This window comes from Phascolarctos cinereus, unplaced genomic scaffold (genome assembly GCF_003287225.1).
Source record: "Phascolarctos cinereus isolate Bilbo 61053 unplaced genomic scaffold, phaCin_HiC Scaffold_1;HRSCAF=81, whole genome shotgun sequence".
Classification (NCBI taxonomy): Eukaryota; Metazoa; Chordata; class Mammalia; order Diprotodontia; family Phascolarctidae; genus Phascolarctos; species Phascolarctos cinereus.
Genome location: NW_027555514.1, coordinates 167,820,204 through 167,838,764, shown reverse-complemented (window position 1 = coordinate 167,838,764; position 18,561 = coordinate 167,820,204). Strand labels below are relative to the sequence as shown.

Here is an 18,561-nt window from a genome sequence, read left to right as displayed (position 1 = left end):
TTTACAATAAAGAAAGCTTAACGAGAGAATCATTATATTTGATAGCACCTCTGATTTATAAGAATTAAAAATTAACAAAAAGAATAAAGAAGGTACCCTGGTTAAGAGGATAGCAGGGGCTTACAAGGTCTAGTCACTGTAGAGGCACTGACCAGCCATATAAATGTTCACAGAATATCAGAAATTAAAAATAAAAACACAGAAGCCATCTAGTCCAACCCATACCTAATTAAGAATCCAAGCAGTCATTCAGCCTTTCCTTGAAGAATTGAAGAGTAAAAGGCAGTGGGTCTCCCCTTCATGAGGCAGTTCATTCCACTTTTGGGTAGCTTTAATTGTTAGGAAATTCTTCCATAGTTCCAGTCAAAATCTGACTCTCTGCAACTTCCACCTAATGATCCTAGTTTTGAATTTTGGGGTCCAAGTAGAACAAGTCTGATCCCTCATCCACACAACAGCCTTTCAGATTCTTGAAGACAGCTATCATGTCCCCAATCAATCTTTTTTCCAGCTTAAACATCTCTAATTCCTTCCAGAGATCCTCTTATGGTATGATCTTGAGGTTTCTCACCACCTTGGTTGCCCTCCTTTGGATACTCTCCAGCTTATCAATGTCATTCCTAAAATGTGGCACCCAGATCTGACCAGGACAAAATAAAACAAGATTATTGTCTCCCTAGGCCTGCATACTATGCTTCTCTCAAATGTAAGAGAGGTTTACCTCTCATGGTAACCTTCTGGTTACCATCTCATACTGCCAACTCATGTAATATTTATAGTTCTATTATTCAAGTGCCAAGATCTTTTCCAGATGAATTACTATCTAGACATTCCACCTTCACCTTATACTTATGAAGATGATTTCTTAAATTCAAATATAAAATTTTACATGTATCCCTATTAAATTTCATTTCATTAGATTCTGCCCCAGGTGTCAAACATGCAGCCACAATACTCAAACCTGCACCAGATTAAAATGTAATTGGGAAATAGTTAACAAAATAAATTAAACATATAAAAGAAAATATATAATGTTAATACGTAGTTTTCTGAGTCAATATGTGGCATACAGGCATCCTTATATACAGTTTAGTAGCCCCATTTCTATTTGGGTTTGACACCAATGTTTTAGACAACTGAGATCTTTTTGGATGCCAGAAAGATCTCAATTGTCACCCAACCTCAGGCTAGCTCTCCAAATTTTATATCATCTAGAAATTTGAGAAGTGTACTATTTATGTCTGTCCACATCTTTGGTAAAAATGTTAAGTGCCACATGGCCAAGAACATAACTCCTTGCTAGGGTCCTCCTTCCAAGTTCACATAAAATCATTAATAGATTCCTGGCTAAGATGGCTGCTTGAGAAGAAAAAGGCAGCACAGCACCCACACAGAAAAAAAAAACAACCCAAAAATACAAGAAATAGTACCAAACCAAATAATGATCAAGAAATCAAATGACAAACTATAGTTTTTCATTTTATCCTCCCTAGAATGGCATTTAAAAAAAAATCAGCCAGAAGACCAAGCAAAGCAGACCCCCTGAAAAAGCCAGTGCTAGCATGGATAAAGAAAATAAAAGCCTCTCAGTGACCAAAGTCAGGATAAAGACATATGCAGACTACAAAACTATGTATCTGGAGGCAGCAAAAGTGAAGGGTTACGTTAGAATGCCTCAGAGTGGTCAGAAACCCACAACATACACTACAAGCAACCTGGAACAGCAGTGAGTAGTATGGATGCATCAGCACCTGAGACTAGGACACCCCAAGCCCAAGAACTCCATGGTCCATAAGTCTGTGCCCTGAGACACCATACAGGGCCCTAAAGACCTAGCACCCTGAACCTCACAGACCCACAGAATGCCTAAAAACTACCAGCATTCTAACTGTAGATACTCTCCTGGAGACAGAAGTCAGCACAAGAACACAAGTGACTCAGATCAAGAACAAGAGGAAGAATACCCTACCAAAAAGTATAGTAGAGGGCAGTGCCTGGCCCTGGCACAAGGCCCAGTTCAGGAACTAAAGCAAAAGAGATGTGAAAATCAAAGAACACACTGACCAGGATAAAGAACTCAGCATAGATCTAGAGATGCCCCCAAATCCAATCCAGAATAATGATGTCATAACAATGTCAAGCAAAGACTTAAAAAGAAAAAATGGATTTTCCACAAGGACTATATGAATACCAGAAGAAATGAAGGAAGAGATAAAAAAAATGAAATAAAATGATTTAGGAAAGAATTGTAAAGATAATAAATGGCAATAGAGAAAGTGGTAAACCTTACCAAAGTAACAGACTCCCTGAAAAGTAGAACAGATCGAAGAGAAATTAACTATTCCATGAGACAGCAAAAAACATAAGAACAAAATTAAAAGACTGGAAAATATAAGATAGGTGATATCAAAAACAACCACCCTGGAAAATAGTTCAAGGAGAGATTAATTTAAAAATCATTGAGCTCCCTACTAACCATGATTTGAGAAAGAAATAAAAGTCCTGAACACTCACAACAAATCACAAATGAAACTGCCCAATGAACTACAGGGGCAAAAAATAATGATTATCCCTATCTTCAAGGAATTACATTCTCATGGGCAATTTGACACATGAACAGGCAAATTTAAAAAGCTTATTTCAAGAGAGGGAGGGCATAAATAACTAGGGGTATCCTATCTCATAGGGAATAGGACAAAGCTCAGGCTTTAAGGAAGCTAAGGATTCTAAAAATCTAACAAAAACTAATAAGTAGGATCAAAACCAAATATAGACATGTAAAATTTCAATGAAAATTGTAAACATTACCCTTTATAACGCAATTATATTTATCTGGGTTAATGATATTAATTTATATTACATGGCACTGAAATGAGAAAACTGCATAGCCTTCGTGATTTAACAATATAAATCATTAAACTGAATTAGACAGACCTAGAAGGTACAACAGAGTATCAAAATATCTTTTTCTGAAAAGATAATCAGACTTATAGGGCCAGAAAGGACCACAGAGGTCATCTAATTCAACTCCCTAATTTAAAAGATGAAAAAATTTAAGTCCCAGTTATAAAAGAAGAAAAAACATGCTATACCAAATCAGAATTAAGGTGATTCACAAAACATATTCCCACTTAATAGAGCTGCTGTGAGGGTCAAATGAGATAATGTAGATAAAGAGCTTTTTCAATTATCAAGTACCGCATAAAATTATCAAAGAATAAGAACTTTCTCCCCTACGCATATTTCACAAAAATTTTCCATATTCTTAATTAAGTAATTGTAAATGTTACCAACCTTGGTTTGGAAGAAGCTCCTGAAGTACTTGCTCCTTTATTCAAATTGAATGCAACTAGGGACACGCCCCCCAAAAAAAGAAAAAAGAAAATCAAAATATGCTTTGGGAAGGTGACAATAAAAGGTTTTTTTTAATAAATTTCAAACCAAGAAATTAAACATATTCAGGTAGAAACTTTAAAAATTAAGAACTAAAATATTTTACTGACTAACTCATTTTACAGGAATTCAAAGCATCTGTTAAAAAAAAAAGTACCCCTTACCTTTCTCTTCATCATTTTCTCTGCTTAATTCAGTGAAAACTGGACATTCCTGGAAAAAAAAGTTAAGAGTTCCAAGATTTTGGGTTCATCATTCAATTTATTCAAAATATGAAACTGCCTCAAATTAGCTCTTTATTTTAATATCAGAGAAAGTGTGGCATAGCAGAGATGACCCACGTTAAAGAGTCCCCTCAACTTGTCTTTTTGAATTGCCATATTTTTCCAGTAACACTGGACCCAGAGCATTCAGGAGGTCCTGACTATCAAGGACAAATGACCTACCTCGGCCCCTAGTTGATTTAAATTGTTGTTTGCATCCCACACCGGACTCCCTGTGTTCCTTGGGAGTCAAGATAGGCACCAGCAGCCAGTCGGGAAAATTTGCTCATGCAGCTGGGTCCCTTGCAGATAAGCAGACCTCCTATCTTCATAGTCCCAAGGGAAAAGAATGCAGCTTTTGCCTTCACCTTGCTCCTCCCCCCCCCTTCAGGAACGGTTTTGTCCTTCTACCTTTGTGCACTTTTCCCCCTCCCAAGCCAAACCCTTTTAGGTGGAGTTTTGTGTCTCCACCTCCTTCCTTTGTCCTTCAGTCATAAATATGCAAACTTCTGTATGTATTGTGAGCTCTTAGGGTTCCACATGCATGTTCATTTCTCTTGCAATAAACCTAGCCTCCATGTAAATTTTGTGCCGCTGTTGCCTGTTGACACCTAAGACTTAAAAAAAAGCTGGCTACAAGTCCTACCTCTGACACATACAGGGGTTGTATGACCCTGTGCAAGTCACCTATCTCCTCAATGCCTCAGGCAACTCTCTAAGACTATAAAAGTGCTCAATAGTTGCTGATCTACAGAAGTTGAAGTTTTCCTCAAGTTCCCTACACATCAGTAAAATCACAGACACAAACCATACTTTAATACCATCCCAATGTGGCTAAGTCTAAAACTCAACCCTAAATTAAGATTCTAAAAAAGTAAAAATTATTTTGTAACAACCCCTTTACTGTAAATATTTTCCAACTAATATTGTATATTTCCACTGAATGAACCAATATGTTAAGCTCTTCTAAACAACCTTGTTTTTTCACTAGCTATAGAAATTGGTCTATAGTTTAAATAATGCTTTAAGTTAAACAATAAACAAAAAAATAGTAATTACCTCTAGAAATTATAGGTTCCCAATCACTTTAAAAAAAAACAACACTTTTCTATAAAGAAGACTGAAGTTTCAGAAGAAGTTACTCTACAATCTCTAAGGGAACATGAGTTTTTCTTGGTCTAATGTTTCAACTACAAATGGATGTGAGCCAATGAGTCAGATTCAGCCTTTTGTTCAGTTGTTTCTGGTCTTTCGGACAAATGCCCAGAGAAACTATTTATGCCTATGGCTGCAAAAGAGCAATGTGACTTTAAAAACTGTCCAAAAGAGGGAAAGCAGGACAGCAAAGGCCTAAGATCACAGGATCACAGAGCTAGAACTAGAAGGGAGCTCAGAAGCTCTCTCATCCAAACCCTGTCAGGCCACAAAAAGATCACTTAAAGACAGCAGAGATGTTTGGCCTGATCAAGCATGACAGGAATAATTAACTACTACTAATAAGGTGACTAAAAGGTCTTTGCTACATACGATAGTTTTCCCCCTATATAGGCAATGAAACAGCCCTCAAGAGAAGTCTTTTTTGAGTTTGAAGATGAAGAAACTCTTAGCAAATGAGAGTTCAGTGTGAAAGGAGTTGGCTCCAGAGTAGTGCTTCAAATGGGAGGCTTGGATGAGGCTCAAGATTAGAAGTACAATCAGTAACCTATTGCAGTCTACACGTAAGGGGGAAGAAGTCAAGTTCTGTGAGGTATTTTTTTGTTTTTGTTTTTTTTTGGAGGGGAGAGGAGAAGCAGTAGGAATAGGGTGTTTTCCCACCTTTGGTGAAGGGGAGATGTGCATGGAGGAAAGGGATTTAGACTTTATGGTAGGCAAGGTAGGGAAACTCACTGCTTTTAGCCCTTGCCAGTTATCAATTCAAAAGAAGCCATGGAGAAGAGGGAGAGCATTATTTCTAATTGCAAAAAAACTGGAAGCAACTTAAATAACCAGCAAAAAGGGATGGTTCTATAAACTGTGTTACATTAATGTATCAGAATACTATAATGCAATTAAAATAGATAAGCACAAAGAACATAAAGAAAGCCCTTTTAATGAAGTAATGCAAAGCTAAAAAATCAGAACTAACTAGATCCACAGGGAGAAAAGTAAACAGGAACGAACGGACAAAGAATCCTAATGGACAACTGGAATGAGTAAAAGTTGTTATGACATTTTGATGTCTGAAAATTAATTTATTCGAATATAAATTTACAGAGCAGTGTCAAAAAGTAAATGGGAAGTAATCTTTCTTTTCTCTTGAGAAAAGTATTTTCTTACCTGTTCTTTTCCTTCTAAACCTCTTCTTACTTGTTCTTCAATAAACTTGGCAGTTTTTTCTTCATCATCAAGGTCCTGCTTCTTTTTTTTCTCCTGCTCTTGTTGTCGACGGATAGTTTCTGGGTCTCTATCAATGTACTGAATATACCAACCTTTGGGTGTCTCATCCACTTTGCATAAACCTTAAAAAATAAATCCACAAATATAAAATCAAACTTTGCCATCAAACTAAAATATAAATGGAGGTGAAAGCTGATTAGCAATTCCATTCAACAAACATTTAATAAAATGCCTAATATAAGGTATTATGTGAGGCAGTAGAAATACAAATATGAAAAAACACCTGCCCTTGAAGAAAATGCAGCCTAAGAAGGAGAACTGCTATAATATTTACACACTTAAGCTAAGCGGTAGAACATGAAACATATATTTAATTATAATTAATATAAAAACAATAATCATACAAAATCCAACTGATACCTTACTGAATTCCCTAAAAGCTAGGCCAATGAAGAACAACTTCTGGCAGGTCCAACATTCAAGTCTCTGAGTAAGAATTCTGTCAGTCCCCCAAAGAAAGGCCTCCCTAACTTCAGAGAAGCTCATTCCAGAGGGTTGGCCACTGAGTAATAAACTTTATGGCTACAGCAACTCAAGAAATAATTGTCGACTAAATCTGGGAAAGGCTGAGAGAAGTTTCATTAAAGGAAGAATGCACAGACTGAAATCACAGGTCCTTGAATTATTGAAGTTATAATGACAACTTACATTTACATAGTTATTTTACCACTTACAAAGCACTTTCTTTACAACAAGCCACTCCAGGTTCAGAGCTCTGTCCACTACAATATCCTGCCATTGTAAACAATGCTACAAAAGTTTTAAGACTCTCATTTTATTGCTTCCAAGGTACAAAAAGTTGGGGGAAGGGGGCCAGAGACAGTGGAATGGACAGGGCAGAGAAGAAAAGGAAGAGAATAAGCATTTCTATAGTGGCTTACCAGAGCCAGGCACAGGGCTAAGTGCTCCACAAATAATACTGTATCATGACCTGCAAGTAAGGTTAGTCAACAGCAGAGGTCTGAGTAGCCTAAGTCAATCTCCTTGTCCCCCAGGTCAAAGTTAACGTTTTGTCTCTCCTCAGATGACATGCTTATGCCTTTACAATAGCTTTGGGGCAGAGAATAAGTGAATGTAGTAGACTAGATAAGAGGAAATGCCCTTTAAGTAGCTACTCAATTAAGTGGAAAATGGTGAGATATAGAATAAGCATCGAACCAGGTTCAAAAAACCTGGGTTCTGGTACCCGCTCTGCAATCCACTAGCTGTGTGACATTAGAAAAGTAATTTATTTCAACTCCCTGGGTCTCAGTTTCTAGATGGGTACAACAGAAACTTGGACTCTATTTCTTAGGTCCCTTTCGCTTCTAATATTCTATGAATCTATGACTAAAAAACCATGAGACTTCTCCCTTTCAATCTTGCTCCAACTGATAAATAAATGAAGAAATTATGAAGCCCTGAGTGCAAAGCACTGTGCTAAGCACTGGGGCCACAAATACAAAAGTAAAACAGTCTCTGCTCTCAAGGAAATCACATTTTAATCCGGGGTAGACAATCTGCAGCCTAGGGGCCACATGGGGACCCTCTAGGCCCTCAAGTGTGGCCCTCTGACTGAATCCCAAACCTCACAAAACAATCTCCTTAATAAAAGGATTTGTTCTATAAAATTTGGACTTAGTCAAAAGGCCACACCCAAGGACCTAGAAGGTCACACATGGCCCAAGGCTGCAGGTTCTCCACCCGGGTAATCTAATCCTTGAAAGATTAAATAAAAATAAAAAGGTGAAAGCAAATACAAAACCCACCTAAGTGGGATAAGACTAAAGAGGCTTGAACAAGAAGAATGAGAAGAAAAGAATTAGTAAAGGTGGTAACAAATCCTAAGGGGGCAATGTTTAAAGGGGGGAAAAATGCCCTTTCAAGAGCACTCAACAGAAAGTCTGGCTCCATTATAGTCCAACTTTCTCCTTGAGAATTTGCCTCAGTTGTTTTGTTGTCCCATTTACCTATTAATTTCACAAATATGCTAGTAAAGTATACCAGTTGTCCTTTTTAAGAAAGACATACAACAATTACACTTCTTACTGTTTAAAAGTTACCTTCTCTGCCTAACCACTTGGTAAAATCAGTTAGTGTTTCCCACTGGGTAGCATTCATATGGATATGTTCTCGATGACTGATATACTCATTATATACAATGTTGTTGTGGACTCTCTTTGTGCCTAAAAACAAAGAACACAGGGCAGTTAAATGTGGAGATTATGAAATTATAATTAGAAGGTAACTTGAATAATATAAGTTGCCTACCAAATCGTCTTCTGAGTAGTTCTAAAAAGTCATTTCGGAACTCCCTTGGGGAAAAATAAAGGAAAATATTTAGGTAAATTTGGCAAGATCCATTATGTATAACACATCATAATGCCTTCCTGAAATTGAAAAGAAAAAAATTAAATAAATCCCATTAAAACACGATATAAGTATAAAATATACTATGTGAAAGGTGTTAATAATTACTGTAAATACAGTGGCCAAAACATAGAATTTAGGTAGGGAAAAGATTGTAAGAGATTGCAATCTTTAGGCAAGACCACATAAACCAGGTGAAGTGACAAATTAATGACATGGCTTGGTACCTCAATCAAAAGGTTATAATGCAACCTGGCAGTAAGGAGGGAGAAAAAAAAGCTTAGTGAGAAGAAAAAAATTCAATAAAATAGAAATTGGTCAACCCATCTTTGAGGTCTCACTAAATCTAAACTATCCTGTTTAGCCAATGAATAAATCTCAGTTTTGACAGCATCCTTAATTCTACAATTAAAAGTTATCTTTTAAAGGTAACCTTTTAAAAGCGTACAGTGTTACCTCTCAGAAATTAGTTTCTTTCTGCTCAAATAGATATAGCACCTAGATCTCTTTTTACTGGTGGTTTCATAATAAACACTTATACACCAATGGTGTGAATTTCACACTTCATATTTCACCCAGGAATAAGAAATGAGAAAGCCTAGAGGTTTTCAGACTATACAGAAAGCCAATGTCTATATTTCGTGGCTACCATAAGAGGGTTAGTAATGACGGAAATCTGAGAGTTAGAAGAGATCTTAGTGGCCATCTAGTCCTAACTTTACACAAAGGAATTCTCACTACGAAAACACAAGATTTTCCAGCTAATGCTTGAAGACCTCTAAGTATAAGTAAGCCACTGGGCAGCCCTTGACTTTTAGACAGCTCTAAATCTTTAGGAAGTTATTTTCTGACAACAGCCTAAATTGGGTTCTTAAGTACTTCTATTCATTGCTTCAGGTTCTTCTGCTTCTGGGGCCAAACTAAAGAAGTCTAATCCCTACTTCATACTAATAGTCTTTCAGATATTTAAAGACAGCTATCCTTTCCCCCTCTCCCCTCCAAAGCTACCTCCTTCCCAAATCTCCACACTAGACAAGCCCAATTCCTTCACCTGATCTTCACATGAATGGACTCAAAGTTCTTGTCCTCCTATGGACATTCTCCAACTTATCAATATCCTTCTTAAATAGCAATGCCCAGGATGAAACACAAAACTGCAGACAAGAACTGACGAGGGCACAGAGTATATCACTTCCCTGTTTCTAGAAGCTATGTCCCTCAATACAGTCCTAAATGAAGCTTAGTTGGTTACTGCATCACACTGCTACCTCATGTGGAGTTTGCAGTCCTCTACAACCCCCAGATCTTTTTCAGAATAACTGCTACCTAACCACATCTCCTCCATCTTATATTTGTGGAGTTTAAAGTTACTACCAAGTGCAAGACTTTTTGTTCATCCCCAGTGACTTTTATCTTACTAGATTCAACTCAACGCTCTAGTCTGTCAATCAATAAATATTAATTAGATACCTCTTATGTGCTAGACACCAAGTCAAATGCTGGGAAAATAAAAAGAGGCAAGAGACTGTCCCTGCCCTCAAATGGGAGAGACAAGACACATACAAATATAAATAAAGCAAGCTATATCAGCACAAATAAATAATTAACAGAGGGAAGGCACCAGAAGTAAAAGGGGTTGTGAAAGACTTCCTATTAAAGGTGGAATTCTAGCTGGGTCTTAAAGGAAACCAGGGCAGTCAGTAGACAGAGGTGAGGAAGGAGAGCAGTTCGGGAATGGGGGACAGCCAAAGTGAATGCCCAGAGCCAAGACATGGAGTGTCTTGTTCCTAGCTGTTCCAGCGAGAACACCACTATCACTGGCTCAAAGTACATGTCAAGGAGCACAGTATAAGAAGACTGGAAAGGTCTTGTTTGTGGAACAACCAGAAGGCCAATGTCACTGGATCAAAGAGTTTATGTCAGGGAATAAGATGTAAGACTGGAAAGGCATGAGGGGGCTAGATAATGAAGGGCTTTGTATGCCAAAAAGATCATTTTGTATTTGCTTCTGGAGGCTACAGAAAGCCACTGTAGTTTAATGAGTAGGGGGATGACATGGTCCACCTAAGCTTTAAGAAAATCACTTTAGTGACTTGAAGATGGATTGGAGTGGGTAAAGACATGAGGCCGGCAGATTCACCAACAGGCTATTACAATAGCCCAGGTGTGAGGTGACGAGAGCCTGCACTAAAATGATAGTGGTGTCAAAGGAGAGAAGAGGGCACATTCAAGAGATGTAGCAAAGGTAAAATCAACAGGCCTTGGCAAGACTGGACACGGTGGGGTGGAGAAGGGTCAGATAGTGAAGAATCCAGGATGGCACCTAGGTTGTGAGTCTGAGGGACTGGAAGGATGTAGTCCTCTACTGTAAGAGGGAAGGGAGGAATGAGGGAAGGTTTCAGGGGGAAAAAAGGTAAAGAGTATTGTTCTGGACATTTTTAGTTTAAAATGTGTACTGGAGCCTTTTCTGCAGCCCTCTTGGTTCCTCATTCCTCTCACAAGATGCCCAGCGAAGGAGGGCAGGGACAACAGAACCAGAGCACAGAGGCAACCTTGGAAGGTAGGGCTGCAAAGGAACAAGAGGCCACCGCCACCACGAGTCAGCCCAAGAGTGAGACGACCCCTGAGGAGCTGCAGAAGCAGGAAGAGGAGGAGTTCAACGCTGAGCCCCTGTCAATGCTCAACAACACGCAAGTCCTTATCAGTTGCTGAAACAATAAGAAACTTCTGGGACAAGTGAAGGCCTTTGACAGGCACTGTAACATGGTCTATGTGGACAGAGGTACCCAAAGGTGGCAAAGGCAAGAAAAAGTCAAAACCAGTGAATAAAGATCATTACATTTCCAAGATGTTCCTGAGGGGAGATTCAGTCATTGTGGTCCTCAGGAATACACTCATTGCTGGCAAGTAGCAGAGGCAAAGCCTCACCTTCCCACCCCCACACTTGGCTCAGCCCAATAAGGCTGAGGGGTCCACTAGTTTTACCTTTTGTGAATAAAACCTTGCTGGTTTTTCTTTAAAAAAAAAAAAAAGCCCAGCGAAGCAACAGAAACTGTCCCAACCACAGAGCAAGAATTGCCACAGCCCCAGGCTGAGACAGGGTCTGGAACAGAATCTGACAGTGATGAATCGGTACCAGAGCTTGAGGAACAGGATTCTACGCAGGCAATCACACAACAGGCCCAGCTGGCAGCAGCCACTGAGATGGATGAGGAACCAGTCAGTAAAGCAAAACACTTAAAGTGAAAAGAAAGCACGAAAAGCAATGTCCAACCTCGGACTTCAACAAGTGACAGGGCTTACTAGAGCCACCACCCAGAAATCTAAGAATATTCTCTTTGTAATCACAAAGCTTCAGATACCTACATAGTCTTTGGGGAAGCCAAGATTGAGGACCTTTCTCAGCAGGCACAGCCAGCTGCTGCTGAAAAATTCAAAGTTCAGGGTGAAGTTGTTTCAAACACACAGGAAAACACACAAACTCTAACTGTACAAGAAGAAAGTGAAGAGGAAGAAGTTGACAAAACAGGTGTGGAAGTTAAGGACATAGAATTGGTCATGTCGCAAGAAAATGGATCCAGAGCAAAGGCTGTCTGAGCTCTAAAGAACAACAGTAATGATATTATAAATGCTATTATGGAATTGACGATGTAACAATCTGGAGACAGAGGTATTTTTTCAGTGTTTCAGAGAAGATTAAATGCACCAATTTGAAATTTGTACTATTTCTATCAATAAAGTTGTGGCTTCTTGTTGGACGAAAAAAAATGTGTACTGGACATCTAGTTCTAGATATCAGAAAGGCAATTGGAAATGCAAGACTGGAGGTCAGCAGAGAGATTGGAGCAGGACAAGTAGATTTGAGAATCATCAGCATAAAGATGGTAATTAAATCCATGGGAGTTGATGAAATTAAGAGAAGTAGGAGGAGGAGATGAGAAGAGGGCCCAAGATAGGACCTTGAGGGATACCCAAGCTTAGAAAGTGTAATCTGGATAAGCATCCAGCAAAGGACACTGAGAAAAGGCAGTCAGAAAGGGAGGATGAGAATTAGGAGAGAGTGGTGCCCAGAAAACCTATAGAGAAGAGAGGATGATCAACAGAGTCAAAGAACCTTTTAGATCCTGACTGCCACCTACTATTAGTTAATCCTCCCTTTGTGTCATTTGCAATTTTGATGAGTATATCATCTATGCCATTATCAAATCATTAATAAAAATCTTAAATAGCACAGTACTTAACAAAGATCTATGGAGTATTCCACAAGAGTTCTCATGACACACTGGCATTGAACAAGTAACTGCTCTTATAAATATGGTCATCCTATCAGTTCTGAATCCATCTGACTGTATTATGGTCTAGTTCACATTTCTATGTCTCATCTCCACAAAAATAGGACATAATTCAGATCAATGTGATGCCCAACCATTATTTTAGAAGACTGATGAGGAATGAAGTGTAATACGCCACCATTGATTCAAGATGTAGAATAAGACATACATTTTTAGAAGTGGCCAATGTGTGGGGCAGCTAGGTTGCAGAGTGGACACAGCACTGGCCCTGGAGTCAGGAGGACCTGAGTTCAAATTTAGCCTCAGACACATGACACTTACTAGCTGTGTGACCCTGGGGAAGTCACTTAACTCCACTGCCTGGCAAAAAACCCCCAAAAACAACAGAAGTGGCCAATCTGGAAATTTCTTTTTCTTGACTATGCCAATTTTTCACAAGGGTTTTTTTCCCCCTTCAGTTTTCTTAGGCTGTCTCCCATCCCTGGAAGATTCTAGGTCCTCAATTCCACCTATTGCCTTCCCTGGCTTCCTTTAAGTTCCAATTAAGATCCAATCTTCTAAAAGAAGCCTTTCCTAACCCCTCTTAATTCTAGTGTCTTCCCTCTGTTATTTACTATATTGTATCCTGCACATAATTTATCTACGTGTATGTTTGTGTGTGTGTGTGTGTGTATGCATATATTTTGCTTTAATTTGTTGTTGCTATCTCTCCCATTAGTTTGTGAGCACCTTGAGGGAAATGTCTTTTACCTTTCTTTGTTTTACAGCATTCAGCACACTGCTTGACACAGTGTAGGTGCTGGATAAATGTTTACTAATTGATTGAGTTTTGTGGGGTTGATAGGCAGGGACTGAGCAAAAGGTGAGAAGGCAGGTAAGAAAAAGAAAGAAGGAAGGGGGAGGGAAGGAAGTGAGGGAAGAAGGAAGGAAGGAAAGAAGGATGAAAGGAAGGAAGGATAGAAGGAAGAAAAGAAGGAGGGAAGTCCTCCTAGGTCTGTCCTGTGATCTACCAATCAAATAACACTGTCAAAAAAGGAAATAAGGCTACTCTGACATAACTTATAAAGGAAGAGCTAGACATGGAAAGGACCATTTAGCAAGAACCAAATAGCATCACAAGAACCTATGATATACAACTGAAGTAACTCCAACTCTATTGCTTTAAATAAGCTATATAAGACAAATAAAAAGAACAGAATTTTGTGCTGCCAAAAAAAAAATACAACTACTTAAATAACCATTTACAATGTAACTTCGGACAAGTCACATACCCTCAGTATCCTCATCTGTAAAGTGAGTGTTCTGGTCTAGATGATCATGAAGGTCCCTTCCAGCTCCTAACTCCTATGATACAGGGTGTCCCAAAAGTCTTGGTGCAGTTTTAAGTTTGAATAGCTGTTTGTAGCAACAACCTGCCCTATTAAAACATGAGCAACAATAGAACTCTCTATTTTTCAAAAGTAAATCATTAGTTACTACGTTCAATTAACTGGAAACAAAGTAGATGCCCATCAATTGGGGAAATGGCTGCTCAGATTCTGGGGGGCAGAGCCACGATGGCGGAGTAAAAGCAGTGACTTGCTTGAGCTCTCCCCCAAATCCCTCCAAATACCTATAAAAAATGGCTCTAAACAAATTCTAAAGCAGCAGAATCCACAAAAAGACAGAGTGAAACAAATGTCCAGCCCAAGACAGACTGGATACTTGATCAGAAAGGTATATCTCGCTGCGCAGACAGAGGAGCGCAGCTTGGCATGGGCGCCACAGGCCACAGCAAACCTGAAGCAGGCTTCAGAGGACTGAATCGCAGGCAGCTGTGGCAGTTTCCAGACTTCTCAACCAACTGAACGCCAAAGACAAAATAGAAGGTCAGTAGGAAAAGTCTTTCTTTGCTTGTGAGAGAGGAGCACAGAGTCTCAGTTCCACAGCCCAAGCTCAGCTGTGGGGGCTGACACAGACTGAGGGGGAATCCGGTGGCTGATCAGAAGGGGATTCCAGGGATCTCTCTGCTGGTGCAGGATTCTCTTGCTTTGCCTGTGCTTGGATCTGGATCACAGTTCTGGGTGGTAGTCCTGGGGCAAGAAGGAGCACTGGAGTGGTGGAGCTGGTAGTGGTTGTGGAGAGAAAACCCTCACAGTTCCAAGACAGAAAACAGTGCTCGTGATCACTCATAGACCAGAGCACAGGCCTTGATCAGCACCTTGGAAGAACTGAAAATTTACAGGTCCCTAGAAGTATCTCTGAAAATGGCTACACAAAACCCATGAAGCTTGGGACAGTACATTCTCCACACTGGAAACAGACCCTTACCTTAACAAAGAGTTTATAACTCAAGTAATTGGCCGGGATCATGAGCAAGCAGCATAAAAAGAGTCAGACTATATTATCCTACTTTGGTGACAAAGAAGATTAAAACGTACAACCAGAAGAAGACAACGAAGCCAAAGCTCCTACACCCAAAGCCTCCAAGAAATATCAATTGGTCCCAGGCCATGGAAGAGTTCAAAAAGGATTCTGAGAAGCAAGTAAGAGAAGTAAAGGAAAAACTGAAACTGATGCTAAAGGAGTCTCAAAAAAATAAGAATAACACCTTAAAAAGCAGCCTTACCCAGATGGCAAAAGAGGTCCAAAAAGCCAATGAGGAGAAGAATGCCCTAAAAAAGCAAAACTGGCCAAATGGCAAAGGAAGTCTAAAAGCTTACTGAAGAAAATACTTCCTTAAAAATTAGAATGGAGAAATTGGAAGATAGTGACAATTTGAGAAATAAAGGCACTGTAACACTAATCCAAAAGAATGAAAAAATAAAACAGAATGTGAAATATCTCACTGGAAAAACAACTGACCTGGAAAACAGATCCAGGAGACAGAACTTAAAAATTATTGGACTATCTGAAAGCCATGATCAAAAAAAGAACCTAGACATTATCTTTCAAGAAATTATCAAGGAAAACTGCCCTGATATTTTAGAAAACTGAAAGAATCCACCGATTACCTCCTAAAAGAGATCCCCAAAGGAAAACTCCTAGGAATATCATAGCCAAATTCCAGAGTTCCCAGGTCAAGGAGAAAATATTACAAGCAGCGAGAAAGAAACAATTCAAGTATTGTGGAAACACAATCAGGATAATACAAGATTTAGCAGCTTCTACATTAAGGGACTGGAGGGCATGGAGTATGATATTCTGGGGGGCAAAGGAGATAGGACTACAACCAAGAATCACCTACCTAGCAAAACTGAGTATAATCCTCCAGGGTAAAAAATGGTCATTCGATGAAATAGGGGACCTTCAAACATTCCTGAGGAAAACACCAGAGCTGAATATAAAATTTGACTTTCAAATACAAGACTCAAGTGAAACATGGAAGAGGTAAACAGGAAAGAGAAATTATAAGAGACTTATTAAGGTTCAACTGTTTACATTCATACATGAAAAGATATTTGTAACTCATGAGTCCTTTGTCAGTATTAAGGTAGTGGGAGGGGAAAAAAATTATATGTATATATACACAGATAGACAGAGGGCACAGGGTGAGTTGAAGATGGAGGGGTGATATCTGGAAAATAAAATTAAGGGTGAGAGACGATTATACTAGGAGAAAGGGAGAAGTAGAATGGAGTAATTATCTCACATGAAACAGAGAAGAAAAGGCTTTTACAATGGAAGGGAAATGGGGGAAGGTGAGAGGGAATGAGTGAATTATATTCTCATAGGATTTGACTTAAGGAGGCAATAACATACACAATGGTGTACAGAAATCTACCTACAGGAAAATAAGAGGGGAAGGGGACAAGAGAACATGGAGTTGATAGAGGAGAGGGCAGATTGGGGGAGGGGATAATCAAAAGCAAACACTTCTGAGGAGGGACAGGGTCAAAAGAGAGAATAGAATAAATGGGAGGTAGGATAGGATGAAGGGAAATATACTTAGTTTTCCACAACAGGACTACTATGGAAGTGTTTTGCATGACTACACATCTATAACCTATATCGAGATGCTTGCCTTTTCAATGAGGGTGAGTGGGGAGAGAGGAAGGGAGAAAATTTGTTTTAAAAACATATGTTAAAAATTTTAAAAAAATTTTAAAAATTGGGGAAATGGCTAAACAAGCTGTGGTACGTGAATGCAGTGAAATATCCCTGTGCTGTAAAGAATGACAAATGTCACGAATGCACAGAATCAAGGAAAGATAAACATGAACTTGGACAGAGTGAAATAAGCAGAGCCAAGATACAATATATACAATGATAACAACAATGTAAATGCAAAGTAAAATTACAATCACCAAAAATAAAAAATGTGAATGCTGCAAAAGTATAAAGAACAAGCATGACTCAAAAAAAGATATGAGAAATCATTTCCAGCCCACCCTTTCATTGAGGTTCACAAGTATTGCACATTGTAGTATTTTCAGATTTTTTTTGATGGATTGATCAATTACGCTGATTTTAGAAAAATTTTTAAGATGACTCTTAAGAAATACTATTTGTAGGGGGAACTAGGTGGCACAGTGGATAGAGCACCAGCCCTGAAGTCAGGAGGACCTGAGTTCAAATCCGGCCTCAGGCCAAACACTTGACACTTCTTAGCTGTGTGACCCTGGGCAAGTCACTTAACCCCAATTGCCTAAAAAAAAAAAAACTATTTGTTATATGACATGACTCTCTGGGAGATGGATGAATGCTAGGGGAAACTTTGGTGATGTCTGAAAAAAGGACATCAATAAAAACTGATTTTTAAAAAATTCAGTTGAATGTTGTTAAGTCCTGTCTGATTCTTTGGAACTCTATTTGGGGTTTTCTTGGCAAAGATACAGGAGTGGTTTGTCATTTCCTTTTCCAGCTCATTTTACAGATGAGGAAACTAAGACAAACAGGGTTAAGTGACTTACCCAGGGTCACCCAGCTAATAAGTTTCTGAGGCTGCATTTGAACTCAGGTCTTTCTGACTCCAGGCACAGCTTTCCACCCACTATGCCACCTTGCTGTCCAACTGAATAATGTCTTTTAACTATAGATATTCTTGAGATACTCACTCTGAAAAATAATCCATAAATTGCTGAGGATCTTCTGAAGCCAGAAGGAGTTGTCTTTGATGAGACTCTGACATGCAATGGCACTTAAAACCATTCTACAAAACAGAAAAGACGATGGTTAACTTTTTTTTAAATTTTCATAATTCATCATACTGGGTTCTAAATATCCAACCCACATTCCTACCTGATTCAGAATACAAAGTCTCTCTTTTCCAAGGTTAATGCCTATACATATTTAAATCTTGGCTTCATTTATTCCCTCTCCCTTTTCTATCACTATATTTCCATCTCCATTACTTAGAAAGATGGAGGGCAAAAAATATTTTCCCTAGACACTTCTACATGGTTGAGGTACTATTTCTTGTGTTCCCTTCTTCAGGGAGATGCTTTTTTATACATCTCTACTCCTTTACACCTAAAGGCAAGTCCAATTCTCTAGCTTCCTCTAAATGTGTTCTAGTTGAATAATTCCTGTTGTGACTCATGTTACTTTCCAGAAAAATGGTTATTTCTAAGCACCTGTGGCAAACTGATGTTATCCATGCCCATGACTTCAACAACTGTAAGCCACTGATCCCAAAATGTATAAGTCTAGCCTTACCTTTCAATACACATAAATCCTGCCTGCTGGGAAGCTATATTTGGTTATTCTGTTAATACCTCAAATTCAATGCATCAAAAATTGTCCCCAAACTTGCTTCTCTCCATAATTTCTCATTTTAATTAAAAATACTAAGCTACTGCTATGCATGGAATGTGTTGGGTGCTAGGGATAAAAAGATTAAAACAGAA

At 38.8% G+C, this 18,561-nt stretch overlaps 1 protein-coding gene and 2 pseudogenes across 2 annotated transcripts in view; 2 read left to right on the top strand and 1 right to left on the bottom strand.

Annotated features, from left to right (window-relative positions):
- Positions 1 to 18,561, bottom strand: part of KIN (Kin17 DNA and RNA binding protein) — a 40,781-nt gene that overhangs the window by 19,648 nt on the left and 2,572 nt on the right. For both annotated transcript variants that reach the window (XM_078154905.1, XM_020965059.2), the window contains exons 2-7: positions 17,770 to 17,864; positions 8,343 to 8,386; positions 8,135 to 8,257; positions 5,973 to 6,154; positions 3,558 to 3,606; positions 3,295 to 3,349 (exon numbers count right to left, since the gene is read on the bottom strand). In XM_078154905.1, the coding sequence (XP_078011031.1) occupies positions 3,295 to 3,349; positions 3,558 to 3,606; positions 5,973 to 6,154; positions 8,135 to 8,257; positions 8,343 to 8,386; positions 17,770 to 17,864 (548 nt within the window). The remainder of the gene's footprint in view (positions 1 to 3,294; positions 3,350 to 3,557; positions 3,607 to 5,972; positions 6,155 to 8,134; positions 8,258 to 8,342; positions 8,387 to 17,769; positions 17,865 to 18,561) is intronic.
- Positions 10,944 to 11,352, top strand: LOC110193368 (small nuclear ribonucleoprotein Sm D2 pseudogene; annotated as a pseudogene).
- Positions 11,472 to 12,038, top strand: LOC110193345 (nascent polypeptide-associated complex subunit alpha pseudogene; annotated as a pseudogene).